The 17,965-nt window shown below is 50.0% G+C and overlaps 1 protein-coding gene across 2 annotated transcripts; it reads right to left on the reverse strand.

The window, feature by feature from the left end:
* Positions 1–3,069: 3,069 nt before the first annotated feature.
* Ints15 (integrator complex subunit 15) lies at positions 3,070–17,005 on the reverse strand. Of its 2 annotated transcripts, none has more exons than XM_059248871.1 (6): positions 16,605–17,005; positions 15,834–16,055; positions 12,978–13,143; positions 8,121–8,645; positions 7,233–7,272; positions 3,070–3,856 (listed from the first exon to the last, which is right to left on the reverse strand). In XM_059248871.1, exons 1-6 carry the CDS (start codon positions 16,764–16,766, stop codon positions 3,655–3,657), a joined length of 1,317 nt encoding a protein of 438 aa, XP_059104854.1. In that variant the 5' UTR covers positions 16,767–17,005; the 3' UTR covers positions 3,070–3,654. The 2 variants fall into 2 exon arrangements, with proteins under 2 accessions (XP_059104854.1, XP_059104853.1); XM_059248870.1 differs by having other exon boundaries at positions 16,575–17,005.
* Between the last annotated feature and the right edge of the window lie 960 nt (positions 17,006–17,965).

Consider the following 17,965-nt stretch of genomic DNA (forward strand, 5'->3'; position numbering starts at 1 on the left):
AACTTCAGACCAAACGAAGGAAGCCAGGCACAAAGCCACATTCTGTGCAATTCTCTGTATCTTCAGAAAAGGAAAACCCATACAGAAAAAGGGGATGGGCGTTGCCCAAGAGAAGTAAGTGCTGAGGTACATGGGCATCTTTTGGGGATACTGAAGGATTCTAAAACAGGTGATGCTGGAATGGCCATGTGGGGATACAGTAAGAACCACCGCACCGTGCGCTTCAAGTGGATCAACTGGGTGTGTGAATTCTAGCTCAAACTGCTACTTACAAAGCAAACACTGGGGATCAGGAGGATGGCTCAAAAATGTTGCTTGCTACCAAGAGTGTCGACCTGAGCTTAACCCTAGAACCTACTTAATGGGATAATGTTGTAGAATATAATTATTATTATTATTATTTTTTTAAGACAGGGTTTCTCTTGTGTGATTTTGGTACCTGTCCTGGATCTCACTCTGTAGACCAGGCTGGCCTCGAACTCACAGAAATCCACCTAGCTCTGCCTCCCAAGTGCTGGGATTAAAGGCGTGCATCACCACCACCTGGCTTGTGGAATATAATTTAAGATGTGTTACATTCTGTGGAACATTTGTTTAATGGTGCAAAGATGTGTTGCATTCTTTTATGTTGCATTTGTTTAACTCTGTAAAGCTGTGATACTTTGCCTGTCTAAAACACCTGATTGCTGTAATACAGAGCTGAACAGCCAATAGGTAGGCAGGAGAGAGAAACAGGCAGCGCTGGCAGACAGAGAGAATAAACAGAATGAGAAGAGAGGGAAGAGTGAAAAAGGAAAAGAAGGATGCCAGGGGCCAGCCACCCAGCCACCCAGCCACCCAGCCACCCAGCCACCCAGCCACCCAGCCACCCGGCCACCCGGCCACCCAGCCACCCAGCCACCCGGCCACCCAGCCACCCAGCCAGCTATGGAGTAAGAAGGAAAGAAAAGTAGAATAGAGAAAGGTAAAAGCCCAGAAGCAAAAGTTAGATGAGATAATTTAAGGAAAGCTGGCAAGAAATAAGCCCAGCTAAGGCCAGGCATTTATAAGAAAGAGTAAGTCTCTGTGTATTTATTTGGGAACTGGGTACCAAGCCCCCAAAGAGTAAAAGAGTTTAAAAAAAAAAATCAACTACAGGATAACCAATGCCCACAAATTGTTCTCTGATCTACACACACACAAATAAAATAAAAAAATAAATGCAAAAGAAGTTCAAGGTCATCCGTGATTATTATAGAGTTCAAGCTAAGGCTGGGCTATACAAGACCCTGTTTTGAAAACAACAACAAACAAAAACAGGGCTGGAGAGACGGTTTAGCAGTTAAGTGTGCTTGTTGCTCTTCCAAAGGACCTGAGTTCAGATCCCAGCACCCATGTCAGGCTGCTCACTGTGGTGATATTTTGTTTGTACTCTAACAAATAAAATTTGCCTGAAGATCAGAGAACAGAGCCAGCCACTAGATTAAACACAGAGGCCAGGCAGTGGCTCACACCTTTAATCCTAGCACTCAAGGCAGAGATCCGTTTGGATCTCTGTGAGTTCAAATCCACCCTGGACTACTCGAGATTAATCCAGTCTAAGAGAAACAGAGCCAGGCAGGAGTGGCACACATCTTTAATCCCAGCACTTGGGATCTCATGCCTTTGCTCCCAGTATTTGGGAAGCACACACGTCATTAATCCCAGCACTAGGAAGGTTAAGACAGGAAATGATATAGCTGGGCGGAGAAAGGCATATAAGGCGTGAGGAGACAGGAACTCAGTCCTTTGGGGTGAGGACTCAGAGGCATTCAGTCTGAGGATTCATGGAGACAGGATCTTCCTTTTCCCGCTGAGGAGTTGGCGAGGTGAGAAGCGGCTGTGGCTTGTTTCCTCTGATCTTTCAGCATTTACCACAATATCTGGCTCCAGGTTTTCGTTTTTTGTTTTGTTTTGTTTTGTTTCTGAGACAGGATTCCTCTGTGTAGTTTTTGGTACCTGTCCTGGATCTCACTCTGTAGACCAGGCTGGCCTCAAATTCACAGAGATCCACCTGGCTCTGCCTCCCCAATGCTAGGATTAATGACATGCACCACCACTGCCCGGCAGCTCCGGGCTATTACAAGACCAATTAGGATTCGTGCAACAGCTCACAACCACGTGTAGCTCCAGGGGATCCAATGCTGCCTTCTGGCTTCTGTGGATACCTGCACTCAAGTACATATACCCACACACAGACACATATACATACATATAATTTAAAAATGACCAGAAACTCCCAAAAGAACCATTGTCCTAGGTCCAAGTCTAGACCAGGCAAGTTTGGTGGAGGCCACACTGTTCGGAGAGTAACTGAACTTGGAAACTACATGAGAACGGATGGTTCTTTCTGAAACAGTGTGCACCAAAGCCAACCTCCCAGACTAGCCCAGACTAGCACTTATCTCTTCAGCCTCCAGGAGGCATCCCAGAGAACAGACATTCTTCAGTTCCATGTTAACAGATTTACACATAACTATGAAAGACATTTAAGAGGGAACAATAGCGCCAAGCCCCACCCCCTTTTTAAAGCCTTTATATATAGTTCATGGCTCTTTCAACAATTTTTGTCTTGTTGTTTGAGGCTCAGTCTCATGCATGCTGGCCTCAACACACTATGTATAGCCAAGGATGACCATGAATGTCTGATGCCCCGTCACCACCTTCTAGGTGATGGGATTACAGGGGTGCCCCCACATGCCACTTTGTGTGTGCATGTGCACATGTGTGCACAGATGCAGGTATATGCATATAGAGGCCAGAAGACAACCTTGGGTGTTGTTCCTTATTTTAATGTGTTTTTGCTGTCACTGACCTGGAATTCATCAAGCTGGCTAGACTGGCTAACCCATACACATCAATTTTTTAAAACCTGATTAATTAATATATATAAATATCTATATCTATAAGTATATATAGATATAGATATAGATATAGATATATTCCACAGAGCTGGGAGTGCAACTCATTGAAAAAACACCTGCTAAGTATGTGCAACACCGTAGGTTTGAATCCCAGCACCACAAAAAGAAAATTCCATAATGCCTATAAAACTGTTTAGAAAAAATTTATTTTGAACACATGAAAGGAAAATTTAGAGATACCTCCAAATAAAACACAGAAGATCCTTCCCAAGGTGACGGGGAATCCCAACAGGTGTCCCTGAGCAGTGCCCAGTGCTGCATACAAGCGTGGGTCTCTCCCTCCGCACTCTGAGCTCATGGAGCTGCCGAAAACTTGGGTTAGTGGCAGAGACACGTCACATTCCTGAGGCAGGGCACATGGACCCGAGAGGCGGCTTACCCGCCAGCATTCCCTGGTGGCGGGCTGAGAGTGTCTGTGCGTGAGTGACACCATCACTCTGGGACTGGCATATTTAAAAACACCCGCAGAGCTCTCTGCAGCGGGCTGAGTGCGCTCCCTTTCATCCATCCAATCTGGATATTTAACATGACCAGGTAGGAAGCACCCAGGCAACAGCAACTTGGGACATCAGTACCAAGATGGTTCTGCCAGCTGGAAGGACCACCTGCTGCCTTCCAGGGGTCCTTGTTCATGGGGCCAGCACCCCTCTCTGAAGGCTTCCTTGGCCCAGGTGCAAGGCACACAGCCGCTTGGCGGCTCAGAACGGCCAGCCTAGCGGATGGGCCTGAATGGAAATGTCACGCCTGAGATGAAGGTGTGCCCTGGGTGCGTAGGCAGGGCTGGGTGGGCAGCTGGGTGGGCTGGCACAGCCCCATAGGCAAGCGGGGGTGTGTGGATGTGCGGGTAGAACCCAGGGGGAAGGGCGGTGTGTGGCGACTGCTGCACTGGGCCTGAGATCACCAGCTGGAGCAGGCTGCAAACACAAGGAGAGAGATTAGGACCGAGGCCCCAAGCCCAATGTGACCACTTGGGCCTCTGGCCTGTTCTCCCAAACTGTACAAGCCTGATAGCACAGGCCTGTCATCCCAGCACTCCAGAAGCTGTTCTGTCTCCCTGCACCTGGTGCCTCACACATCTCATGAGTCAGGGGCTCCTGGCAGGTGAACTTGAAGCACAGGAGACTGGGGAAGGGAATGGAGCGATTTGCAGGATCTAGGCCAGGACTGAGAGAGAAGGACCTGCAGGGATAAAGCTACAAGCCCACCAAGGATGGGAAGAGGCGGTCTACACTGGGAACCATGGGCCATGTGAAACTATCCATGTGACTGATATCCATACCCCTCAACCCTCAGAACATGAGGCTCATGCTGGCTAGTTTTATGTCAACTTGATACAAGCTAGCGTTATCAGAAAGAAGGGAGCCTCAATTGAGAAAATGATTCCATAATATCCGACTGTAGGGCACTTTCTTAATTAGTGACTGATGTGGTGGGCCCAGCCCATTGTGGGTGGTGGCACCCCTGGGTTTCTATAAGAAAGCAGGCTGATCAAGCCATGAGCAAGCCAGTAAGCAGCACCGCACTCCATGGCCTCTGATTCAACTCCTGCCTCCAGGTTCCTGCCCTGCTTGAGTTCCTGTCCAGATTTCCTTTAATAATGAACAGTGACATGTCAAGCCAGGTGGTGGTGGTACACGCCTTTGATCCCAGCACACGAGGGGCAGAGGCAGGTGGATCTCTGTGAGTTTGAGGCCAGCCTGGTCTATACAGTGAGTTCCAGGAAAGGCTCCAAAGCTACACATAGAAACCCTGCCCCCCTTCCCCCCCCAAAAAAAACCAAAAAAAAAAAAAAAAAAAGTGTAAGCCAATTAAAATAAAGCCTTTCTTCCCCAAGTTGCTTTGGTCATGGTGTTTCATCACAGCAATAGTAGCCCTAACTAAGACAGCTTCCATGCCAGCCTGGGCCAATGGCCATTCACAGCGCTGAGGACAGCAACATGGCCATCAGAAAAATGTCAATTCTGATTGAGTCTTGACTGCATTCCATACATAAGCCCCACAAAAGTGGCTTTTCAAATGACCCTGAGATCTAGAGTCCAATGCATCTCAGCCCCTGGTAAGCTGAGGCACCTACTCCCCAGCCCCAGAACCCTCTAGGCCAGCCCACACCTTCCCCACTCAGGACCCCGAGGCTCTATTGTGACCCTCACCAGTACCTCTTCTTCCTTCCCTTCCTACATCCCCCACCTTCTGGAATTCCCCATCAATGCTGGTTTGAAACTCTGGTTCCTTTCCAACTGTTGGCATGATCAGAACCTCCCCCTGCTCTAAAGCTGAGCACATCCATCTTCCTGAACTCAGTCTGCCGACCAGCCCAGGCTCTCCCTACTAAGGTCACAGGCCACCTCCAGCCTCCAGCTTAAGTCTCTGCTACTGACACAAGATCTCTGCTCACTCCTGTCCACCCTCCCTGAACCTCAGCCTGGCCATGTGCCTGGAGTCCATGCTGCTCGCTCTCATCACCAAATCCAGCCTTCCAAGAGGTCCTCTCACCCACCTGGCCCCTAATTCCACCATGCTGCACCTCCCAGCATGTTGTCTATATGATACAGCTGTACGCAGTGACAGCCTGCCCCCAAGTGGACCCTCCTGCTCTTTGGACGCTGTCTTATCCTTCTCTAAGGTGGAACTGTCACAGACCTTCCTGCAGCATACACGACCCAGCGCCCACAGGAGATCTCAGACAGTACAGAACACTGTGGGTGTGAAGAGAGCTGGCACAGTTAAGGGGCCAAAGCCCCTCTAAGGACTTTTCAAAACCCCAAAACCAACAGCAAAAGCCACACAGATTTATTTTCATTTTATGTGTATGGATGTGTAGCCTGCAAGTATGTCTGTGTACCACATGCATGCAGTACCCACAGAGGCCAGAAGAGGGCATTAGGTCGTCTGGAACTGGAGTTAGAGCTGGTTTTGAGCTGCCATGTGATTGCTGGGAAGCCAACCCAGGTCCTCTGCAAGAGCAACAAGCGCTCTTAACCACTGAGCTCTCTCCAGCCCCTCTCAGCTATTTCATTTACATCACATTTTCTTTTTGTTAAAATAACTCTGGCCAGCAGGGCCGTGGTGGTGCACACCTTTAATCCCAGCAGGCTGAGTTCAAGGCCAGCCTATTCTAGAGTGAGTTCCAGGATAGCCAGGGCTATGCAGAGAAACTCTGTCTCAAAAAACTAAAAACCCAAAACCAAACAAAACAAAAACCTCTGGGCAAGAAGCTCAACTAAAACATTTACAAACCAAGTGATTCCAGGCCAGCCTGGGCTACATGAGACCCTGTCTCAAAAAAAAGAGGGGCTGGAGAGATGGCTCAGAGGTTAAGAGCACTGACTGCTCTTCCAGAGGTCCTGAGTTCAATTCCCAGCACCCACATAGTGGCTCACAACCATCCATAATGAGATCTGGTGCCCTCTTCTGGTCTGCAGGTGTACATGCAGGTAGAGCACTGTATACGTAATAAATAAATAAATCTTTAAGAAAGAAAAAAGGAAAAAAAAAACAAAACAAAACAATGTATCAAGCCAAGAGAGCAGCACTACAGTTGCCAAAAGTTTCTTCCAGAAGTTTCCTGTCCCTTTGGACAGTCAACCCAAACCAGAAAACGTCAGAAATCACAGCAATCCAAGTGAGACTCAGTGTCTTCTTTCCCATATAATGACTGTGACTAGGGAGAGACCCATGGGGCAGAGGAGACAGGTTTTCAAGCAGCATTTCATCTTTCCTTTGCTGTCACCCCATGAGGCAAACACCATTACCAACCCAGAGGGAAATGAGACCCAGAGACACATACAGAGACTGCCCAAATGCCACCAAAAATCTCTCAGAAGCCAGGACCCTGCTGAGGGAAGCCACCAGCACACCTGGCTGTGGGGTGGTAGCCCTGTCCCTTCCAAATAGAGATGTAACTTGAAGTCACCAGAGAGTGACAGCATACCATCCTTAGAACATACCAATTTTGGCTTCACTTCTAAGGACGGAGTCACAGAAGTGAAATGCCCGGGTTCTAAGAGGGACAACAGCTTACTCAGACACCATGACCAAGCACTGCACTAACAGAAGCATCCTGATTTAGCAGCCTGCAGTGACAATGGGAGGGAGCACACTGTGGCCTCTCCCACTCCAGCAACAGGGCCACTGAGAGCCTCTGCTCTTCCCTGCAGAAGGCTCATCAGTGGGAACCCTGCCCCCTGCAGCCCAGCTTTTCCCAGGACCGAGGGGTCTGTCCTGCTTTGCCCCCTACCATCCCCACCCTGTTCCAACAGCACCAACCCACTTAGAGACCGGGACACCTACTTGTTGTGGGGTAGCCGGGAGCACAAGGTTCTCAGGTCATCTGAAACCAAGGAGACATGAGATTAGATCTGGGGAGACCTGGGTGCTGAGGTCTTAACAAGAATACCGCACAGACATCAACAGGGACTGTCGCAGCAAGTTCCCAGCCTCCTTAAAGCTGGGTTCTCCTGTGTGGCAGTTTTTACTTTGTATAACAAACCCCAAATGGAAGGAACCATTTGGGAAGGGGTTAGCCCTACTGACAATTTGCTGAGCATCTGGAAAAGAGCCCGAAGTCAGGGCTCTCATCGACTTATCAAATGCCCAGAGTAAAATGGGGAACTCATCACTGGTAACCCTCTAGCTGAGGATGCAGGCAACAGTCCATCAGACAGCAGACACGGGGCTGTCGCCGCCGCAGCTCAGGGGTAGAGTGCTCACTTTGCACGCACCAGGCCCTAGCTCAGTCTCTAGTACTGCCCGCCCTCCACCAAAGGAGGGAACCAGACAGCAAACGTATCTGGGCATGGCGGCTCACTCCTGCACTCCTAGCACTCAGAGGCAGAAAAACTGCCATGAGTTTCAGGCTAGCCTGGGCTACAAAGCAGGAGCCCCCTTACCCCCTCTCTCTGTCTCTCTCTCACACAGACCCCAAACCTTAGTCCTCCAGAGGAAACGTTCTGTGTACTCCAGCAGCCCTGTGCCAAAGAGCCAGGCAATATCTAAATGTCCTAGCTAGAGCACATTAGCACCGATGAGGGGACTCTGGGGGATGTCCTAGGACTTTCCACCAGCCTCCCTTGTAGCCACCAGGATGGGGAGCAAGTCCTAAAATAAGCAAAGGTGGTGTCTGTCTAGGATGCCCTGCCCTTTCTGCCTACACCATGGGGCCACGGGATCAGCACTCACCTCTCGTGCAGAGCAGGGCTCCTGATGCCATGGCTACCTGCAATGCCTGGGCCAAGCGGTCCAGTGCAAGCTCGATCTCCTGGGAGGCATTGAGGGGGTTCAGTTCATCTGCCAGTCTGTTGATCTCCTCTACAAGCGGGACCATGTGGTCAAACAGGATGAGTCCCAGGCGCCCATACAGATTCTTCTCGGTCAGGTGCAGCTGGAGCGTCATAAGGACCTGCAGGACACTCAGGTGGAGCTTCGAGTACAGCAGGTGTGAGTCTCTGTCCGTGCCTGTGCCTGAGTCCTTGGCGGCCTTGTGACCAATGTGGCCGTTGGAGAGGCAAGGCTTCTTCCTTTTGTAAGCCAGAGGGGCCTTCACGCACCAGCGGATCAACCCAATGAGGGGTGTGAGCTCTAAGAATCCTATGGGCAGGTTGGCGGCAATGGGAGTATTTAAAAACGTGATGAGAATCAACCTCGGGTCCTCGAAAATCCAGCTGACAATCATTTCAAGCAAGTCCAAAGGTGGGATGAGGTCATCTGCAAAGAGACACTCAGTTGGGAATGGTTCTGGCCTTGGAGACAGGAGCAGAGTGGACAGTGGGTGATGGATGGAAGTTTACGGCCTTCCTCTGGTGCTCAAATATCTACTGCCCAAGTTCCCCCATCTTCCACCTTCTCTCCTACACCTGCTCCATGGGTTAATGTCCTGTCCCCAGTGTCCAGGACCCTATGGTCAAGGTCAAACCTCAAAAAACAAAAACAAAAAACCCCACAAAACTCAAAGCACCCCAGTAAGCTGAACTCCCTTGAACTCCATCACTCCCCCACACACATGTATTTATTTAGTTTTTTTTGGAGGAGGCGGCTTGTGTGCCGTGGGGCATACGTGGAGGTCAGAGGACAATCTGCAGAGCCCTTCTCTTTCCCCCTTTATGTGGGTCCCAGGGATTGAACTCAAGTTGTCAGCTGGGTGGCACATGCTCCGACACACTGAGCCATCCCACCCATCAGCTCCTAGCTCAAAACTACTGGCATACTTCATCTGTCTCTGGGTATAGGTTTCTACCCTATATCCAGTGTCTCCTCCGTAGTACAGTGAGAGCTATAGTGGCCTTCAGAGAGTAGCTTGGAGTCTTGTCAGACATCTACCAACTGCCAAAGGCCACCTCAACTCCAAAGCTGGAACCCTTATCAACAAACCAGCTGGACTCCTGAACAGCATTAATGAGGACAGAGTTGGCACTAACTCTGGGCCTATTATGTGTTAGGTGCTGGTCCTGGTCCTTTATAAAGACCCAACCACTTAATCCACACAGCACCGCAGACTGCTGCCCCAGAAAACAGAGGCAAGGTGCTGTTGAGTCCTTTCTTGGGACTCATTAGAAGCACACGGTGGGCTTGTATCTGAGCCTGGCTTTTATGCCACCAGGCTACACTGCCCAATTTGCAATCAGCTGGTATGTGCTCAGGCTGGCTGTGGCCCAGCCTCCTCTCTGGGAAGAAGCATTCTCAGCTCACGGGAAAACAAAGCATGACAGAGTCCCTTCCTATGCTCTGCTCAAGCATGGCAGGGAAGGACTTGGGAAGCATAGCACATGCTCCCTCTGTTAGAATAAGGTTTCCAGCCTTGTCTCCTCTGCAAAGCCGGTCCTTTCTCAGACTGTCCCTACTCTGTGGTACACGTGTCCCTCCAGCAGTAGGTAGCAGCTGTAGTCTACAACCTCCCTATGGCAGTTCTGCCTCTGCCCCTCGATTCCCCAAGGAGTTAGTTTCTCTCTGAGTAATGCCATCTACATTTCCAACATGTTCCCAGGCCTCAGTAGAGACACTCGCAGTGGCCAGAAGGCAGCATGTGCATAGGTGAAGGTATGCATCTGTGCTCTGGGCATGCATGCACAGGGCACGTGCTTAGTGACTGAATTCTCCATCTCCACATAGAAGACCTGTGCTCTTGAATCTGTCTAGCAAGAGGTGGTACCGTGTGGTTAGGGGATTCCTTCCTTTTGCTAGCTTGCAGAAACAGACCACCCCATATGCTGTCAGCAGCAGCATCCAAAGGCAGCACTGCTCGCCATTTTGACAACTGTCTTCAGGGCTGGAGCCAGTGCTCAGTGGCTGGTCACTGTGGCTTATATGAAGATATCCTGTCTTGGATACACAACACAACAGTGGCTCCTGAGCCTGACTTCCCATTCCACATGCAGCTCACCCACTCTCAATGTCAAGGCCAACTTCCATCCTGTTGGTCTAAGGTCTGTAAGGAACTGCAATGAGGTGAACTAGGTCTAGTGACATCTCTGCCACTGGAAAACCAAAGGCTGAGTACAATCGCTGGCTAGTGACCGCTCTTGGGAACTTTGACAAGAGTGACCAAGGACGCTCTACCTTGCCAGCAGGGCTCTGCTTCACAGAACCTGCCAATCTGAGGCAGACTGATGGAGGAAAGAGCATGGGGCTACAAGGGAATGCATCCCCACACTATTTCCAAACGAATGTTCCAGAGAGTAACAAAGTTTAGGTTTATTTATTTTACTTTATGCACAAGAATGTTTTGCCTGCGTGCGTCTATATGCACTATATGCATGCAACTCAACCTGGGTCCTCTGTAAAAGCGACAAGTGCTCTTAACTGCTGAGCCATCTCTCCAGCCTGAGAGCAACAAAGTTTAAATGCAATAAAAAGGATAAGAAGGGAGACACACATATAATAAAGGGGGCTGATGAACAGAAATAGGAAATGTTCCCGAAGGCTCTCAAACTACTGGCTTAGCTATCAGATCAGGACAAGACACTACTTGTCAACCCCCAGGGCTGCAAGGGCAGGAGGAAACTGAATCCTGAACACAAAAGCAGGCCCAGAGCTTCACTCCACATAGAAAGCCACACACATACCTTTCCATTATGGGAAAACAATGAGCCTGAGCCGCACAACACTGCAGAGCCACAGAACACAGATGTGAAAGGACTTACGCAAAAAAGCCCTATTTATTGACCCTGGTCCTGGAAACCTGTCCACGACAGAGGAAATGGATAGCAAAGTCTGGGCTGTGGAGGCCTCAGCCCTCTACCCCCATTTAACCAGTCAGTCGACTTCTACTGTTTGTTTTTAATGGGGAATCTGACTAGAGAACGCTGCTACTCGACAGGGACAAGGGACACTTGGGATTTCCTGCTCAAAGCCAAATCTCATGGCTAGCCTGGGAATCTCTACCGACAGCTGCTGAGGAAGTCTCAAAACTGTCTTAAATGGTAAAACTGGGACCGAGGATACAGCGCCACTGAGGAAGAATTGCAGCTAAAAAGGTTTACCTGACAGCGCCATGGTTCAGTGGGCAAAGGTACTTGGCTCCGAGCCTGACAAGCTGAGTTCCACTCACAGAACACAAATGGTGGAAGGAGTTGTCCTCTGACCTCCTCACGTATGCAGTGGCATGCAATGGCATGCAAGTGCCCACACATATACACACACAAAATAAATAAATGTAATATGATGAGAAAAAAAAAAAAAGGGTTTAACTCCAAGGCTGGAGAGATGGCTCAACAGTTAAGATCACTAGCTGCCCTTCCAGAAGACCTGGGTGGCTCACTACTTTCTGTAATTATAGTCCCAGGGCATCCGACATCCTCTTCTGGTCTTCATGGGCACCAGGCATGCATGTGATGCACAGATATACATGCAGGCAAAACATCCACACACAGAAGAAAAAAGAGGAAGAGAGGAGGAAGATGGGGAGGAGGAGAAGGAGAAACCTTAAAAAATAATAAAATAGCCAGGCAGTGGTGGCACATGCCTTTAATCCCAGCACTTGGGAGGCAGAGGCAGGCGGATCTCTGTGAGTTCGAGGCCAGCCTGGGCTACAGAGTGAGTTCCAGGACAGGATCCAAAGCTACACAGAGAAACCCTGTCTCGAAAAACCAAAAAAAAATAAAAAAAAAAAAAAATAAGGCCGGGCAGTGGTGGTACACGCCTTTAATCACAGAACTCAGAACTCGGAGGCAGAGGCATGTGGATCTCTGAGTTCCAGGCTAGCTTGGTCTATAGGGTAAGTTCCAGGACAGCCAGGGCTACAGAGAGAAACCTTGCCTTGAAAAACCTAAATAAATAAATACATAAATAATAAAATAAAAAGAGCACTTGCTGCTCTTCCAGAAGACTTGAGTTTGGTTCCCAGCTCCCACACAGAGCAGCTCACAACTATCTGTGACTTCAGCTTCAAGGAACTTGCACCCTCTTCTGGCCTTCTTGGGCAACCACTCTTACCTCTACATACCTACACACACATGCACATAATTAAAAATGAATCTTGGGGGAGGCAGGTCATATGTCTATGGAAAAGGACCGATCTCAGCCCCAGGCCCTGGCTTTTTATGCTTATTTCCACCACTGAGACCCAAGCAACTGAGAAGAATTTAACAAAGTCCCTTTTAGAAAATGGAAGAGGTCTAGATGTCAACCTTTAGGCTTAGGCCCACAATAAGGATGCATATTTCACAGTTAAAAAAGTCAATGCAAGGGGCTGGAGAGCAGTTAAGAGCACTCATTGCTCTTTCAGGACCTGAGTTCAGTTCCCATGCTGGGACAATCTGTAACCTAGCTTGAAGGGATTTGATATCCTCTTCTGGCCTCTGTGGGCACTACACCCTTGACACACACATGCATGGTATGAACACACTCATGCACACAAAAATAACAAATAACAAAACAAAAGCCAATGTAGTCACTGGTGCATGGGATGCAGTTCCATGGTTGAATGCTTGCCTAGCATGCACACAACCTTGGGTTCCACCCCCTGCACCGCTAAAAGATAAATACACAAGGCTGGCCTTCACCAGGAGCTGCTTTGACAGGAACAGCCTGCTTGACACTTACCTGAAGACAGGTCATAGAGCGCAGTCACGGACGTTATGAACTGGCAGCAGAAACGGGGACTGGCACTGAAGATCTGCTTCAACGTCTGAACCGAGCCTGGTACCAAATAGCAGTAGTCATCCACTAGGGCCCTAGCAAGTCTCACGCAGTAGACCACAGGCGTCCGCTGGAAAGAAGCCACAGTCCAAGTCACTGAGGAATCCTGAGCTAGCAGGTAACAGCAGCATATGAACAGTGATCCTACATACAGGAGTGGATGGAGGTACTTGGAGGACAAGGAGAGGAGTGTCCATGGAACCAGTCTGCCTCCTACCCACGTATGTGAACATCGCTCCACTGGGATGGCCATGCTCCTCCGCCTGCTATCCCAGGCTGCTCCTGCACTTGAGGGCAGAGGTGAGTCCTTACCACAGGGATCATGCAGCTGAAAAGCTGGAATATTTGTGTAAACATTCTGAAGAGAAGCCAATTTTGGTAAGATGGTTACTGAGGCCAGACACCACAGATCAAAGTTAACCATTATTACCACTGTGAGGTTCGGAAGAGTCTGTGAACTGTCACATGATGAAATGTTTGTTACAGCTGGGCATGATGGTCCATGCCTTAATACCGGTGCTAGGAAGTCAGAGGCAAAAGGATCAGGAACTTTAGCTAGCCTAAGCTACTTAGCTAAATTTGTCTTAAGATTTTTGGGTTTTTTTGGTTTTTCGAGACAGGGTTTCTCTGTGTAGCCCTGCCTGTCCTGGAACTTGCTTTGTAAACTAGGCTGGCCTCATCTGCCTCCCAAGTGCAAGGTTTTTTTTGTTTTGTTTTGTCTTTGTTTTTTGTTTTTTTGTTTTTCGAGACAGGGTTTCTCTGTGAAGTTTTGGTGCCTGTCCTAGATCTCGCTTTGTAGACCAGGCTGGCCTTGAATTCACAGAGATCCACCTGGCTCTGCCTCCCTAGTGCTGGGATTAAAGGCGTGCGCCACCACCACCCGGTAAGATTTCCTTTTTAATGGTATGTATACCTGTGTTTCTGTGTATGTGCATTCAAGCAAGCCAAAAGAGACGGACTGATCTCTTGGAGCCGGAGTTCTAGGCAGTGCAAGGTGCCCGAACTGGGTGCTAGGAACTGAGTGTGGGTCCTCGGTAACAGCAGTCTGTGCTCTCACCCTCCCGCCAGGCAGGGTTTCTCTATGTAGCTTTGCCCCTTTCCTGAAACTCACTCTGTAGCCCAGGCTGGCCTCGAACTCACAGAGATCCGCCTGCCTCTGCCTCCCAAGTGCTGGGATTAAAGGAGTGCACCACCACTGCCCAGCCATTCTGTGCTCTTAACCACTAAGCCATCCCTCCATCCCTCTGCATACCATTAAGATCGAATCATTTTGCCTAAGAAATAAATTTTTCATTTATTCTGAAGATGAGGCATTTTTCTTTATTAAAAAATTTAATTTGGGGCCAGATGTGGTGTCACAAACCTTTAATCTCAGGAGGCAGAGGTAGGTAGATCTCTCTCTGATTTAGAGGCCAGCCTGATCTACATAGTGAATTCAATACCAATCAAGGTTATACAGTAAGACCCTTTAAAAGAAAAAAAAAAAAAAATGGGGGATGGTGAGATGACTCAGCCAGTAAAGCCCTTGTCCCACAAGCCTGACAACTTGAGATAAAACCCCAGAACCCACATAAAGGTAAAAGGAGTTGGGGCTGAAGAGACAGTTCAGTACTTAAGAGCACTGGCTGCTCTCCCAGAGGACCCAGGTTTGATTCCCAGCACCTACATGTTGGCTCCCAACCATCTGTAACTCTAGTTCCTGGGATCTGAAACCGTCTTCCAGCTTCCTTGGCTGGCGCACCAAGCACACAGGAAGTGCAGACATACATATAGGCAAAACATCTACACATAAAAAATACTTTAAAATCAATAAATAATAATTTAAAAAAATAAAGGTGAAAGGAAGCCAGGTGTGGTGGCCCACATCTTTAATTCCAGCACTTGGGAGGCAGAGGCAGGCAGATCTCCGAATTCAAGGCCAGCCGGATCCACAGACGGAGTTCCAGTACAGCCAAGGCTACAAAGAGAAACCCTGTCTCCAACAACAGACAATAAAAAAAGGTGAAAGAGCCGGGCGGTGGTGGTGGTGCACACCTTTAATCCCAGCACTCGGGAGGCAGAGCCAGGCGGATCTCTGTGAGTCCGAGGCCAGCCTGGGCTACAGAGTAAGTTCCAGGACAGGCGCAAAGCTACACAGAGAAACCCTGTCTCGGGGGAAAAAAAAAAAAAAAGAAAAAAAAAGAAAAGAAAAAAAAAAGGTGAAAGTAGTGAACTGACTTCACAAAGTTGTCCTGACCTCCATAGATGTGCTGTGGTACAGGCAACCACACACACACATCATACACACACAATAATAATAAAAATTTTAAATAAGCTGGGGGGGCGGACATATACCTTTAATCCCCAGCACTCGGGAGGTAGAGGCATGTGGGTCTCTGTGTGTTTGAGGCCAGCCGGTCTACATTTCAAATCAGACCCTGTTTCAAAAACAAAACAAATTGTAACCATTTACTACTTACTACTGGGTGCATAAGAAGGCTACAATTCCAGAGCCAGGCACAGTGGCGCCTCTGCTCCTCAGGAGACTCAGGCAGAAGGGTCATGAGGTTTGAATCCAGCCTGGGCTACATACCAAGCCCTTGTTTCAAACAAACAAACGTTATCGTCCATAAAAAACGGGACTGGGTGTAGCACACAGGCAGCAATGATCGACTTCATCACACATGTGTAAAATACCTCTACTGACATCCAGCTACGTCCAAACTCTTGTAATCCTGTCTATGGAGACTCTGGGAAGTAAAACTACTTTGAAAACAGTACCTGGAGCCAGGAGGCCGCACATTCCAACACCGGGATCCGACACACAGCCACGGCCATGGAGACCAGCTTTCCCAACAAGCTCATCCGGCTGTCGTCGGCTTTGTTCCCTTGGGGGCTGAAAAGGGAGGAGAAAATGATCTGCCGTACAGAGTCCTTGCTTTGCTCCTGGAAATAACTGCACATGATTTCAAGAAGCTGGAGCTCCTGGAGCGAATTCAGTCTCTGTAAAAACAAACCCGGGAGAGAAGCTGTGAGAGATGGGGGCCCGCACCTGTCCCTTAGTTCCCACAGTAAAGGGTGGCTGCTCTTTAGTTCCCACAGTAAAGGATTCGGGGAGTGAATGCCTGAAATCCCAGCACTTACGAGGCTGAGGCTAGAGGATCTTGAGTTCTAGGCTGGCCTGCGCTACATAGTAAATAGTGAAGCAGTGTTTTAAAAAACAAATTCTGTTTTGTTTCCCCCAGGATGTACACTTTTTCACCTTTCTGAAGCCTTAAGAAAAAGCCGTGCATCTAATTAAGCAACATCCCAAAGGACTCAGGTTTGAAACTCTAGTGATGTTAATTAAGTAGCCAACTCCCAAAATTCTTCTCCTGGATCCTCGGTAGGCGACTGTCACACACGCCTGCCAAAAAGGCACGCGGCTGAGCATCGCCGCGGGACTGCAGGACCGGGGGCTGGAGGAGAGCGACCTCGGGGCGAGCGCTTGTCACCGAGCGAAGGCACGGTCGGGGCGGGCACCTTGGGCTGCGCGCCGCGCTCCTTGGGCACCTGGAACACGAACTCTTCCAGCAGCTCCACGGGGCCCTTGTCCACGATGGGCAGCGGCGCGCTCTGCAGCTGGCTGCTGAAGTAGATGTCCAGGTGGTACAGCACCTCCTTGGCGGCGCTAAGCGCGTCGCGCCGCAGCAGCGAGTGGCGGATGTCGCTCATGGTGCGGCCGCCGCGTCCCCGCCGCGCGTCCCACTTCCGCCCGGAGAGACAAAGACGCGCGACCAGCCTGGGCTCCGACGCGGGCAGGGCCGCGGCTCCCGCCCGCCCGCCGCTACCTGGCGCCGACCTGCTCAGGGGGCCATCGTCGCCGTCGCCGCCTCCGTGGGCCAGCGGGCGCCCTGGGTCCGACTGCGGCGCCGCCCAGAGCCGCGGGAGCCGACGCCGCTCGGCCGAACCGGCGGCGGAATGCCGGGGCGGCGACGGCGGCCCGCAGGGGCCAAGCTCAGGCCGCGGCCGCGCGCTCTCGTGGGCGCCCCCTGGCGGTGAGGTCCGCACGGGCAAGCACGAGGGCATGAGGCCCCGCCCCGCCGTCTTGGCAAGGGTTTCTGATCTTCCACCATGTATGCAAGCCTTTTCGTGCTCCCCATCAACCAGGGCATGTTCTTAACCCCGGGGGCTACTAGGGTCGATGATGCTGGTAAGCACCACCGCCCAACCCCCCACCTAACGCCCTGCCCCCACCTTCTGTTCCCAGAGCCAATGTTTCCAAACTCTCTCCTGAGTCGGGGGCCCCTCTTGACCCCTAGGCTCTGGCCTAGCCCAGGAGGACTATGGGAATCTTAGTACAAGGTGCAGCCCACATGCTTCCTGCTCCTGAAAACCCTACCACCCTACAACAAACCCCCACTCCCACCCCAAGATTTTTATACAATCTATGGGCAATCATTTACACTTTATATTGGAGATTTTTTTAACATAGCCGAAAAAGTCTTGAATGTGGCCCACAAGTACAACAATGAATGAGAGGCCTATGGCTGCTGAAGGTAGACCTAGGTGAGGATTTGGTTAAGGTGATGAAGAGCCCCTGGACGAGAACATACTAGGGAAAGAGTATGGGCACAACCTGGGCACAACCCTGAGACGTGGAACTACCAAGATCCTGTTATACATCCAGGAATAAGGCAGTATGGTCCTTGTTCAGATGAGAGAATGCAGTGAGAGACAAAGGTCTCCTGGTCACCCATAGCCTTGGACAGGACATCTCTCGACCCTCCTGACAGAAGCTATTGGTTCTAGTAGAAAATCAGCGAGCGGGCAATCTGCCACGGCGCTGGGAAAGGTACACGGAAATCAGCAAGCCTCCCTTGTTTCCCCATCAAAAGCCCATTCACACTCACACAGCGGAAACCAACACAAAC

This window comes from Peromyscus eremicus, chromosome 23, assembly GCF_949786415.1.
Source record: "Peromyscus eremicus chromosome 23, PerEre_H2_v1, whole genome shotgun sequence".
Taxonomy (NCBI): domain Eukaryota; kingdom Metazoa; phylum Chordata; class Mammalia; order Rodentia; family Cricetidae; genus Peromyscus; species Peromyscus eremicus.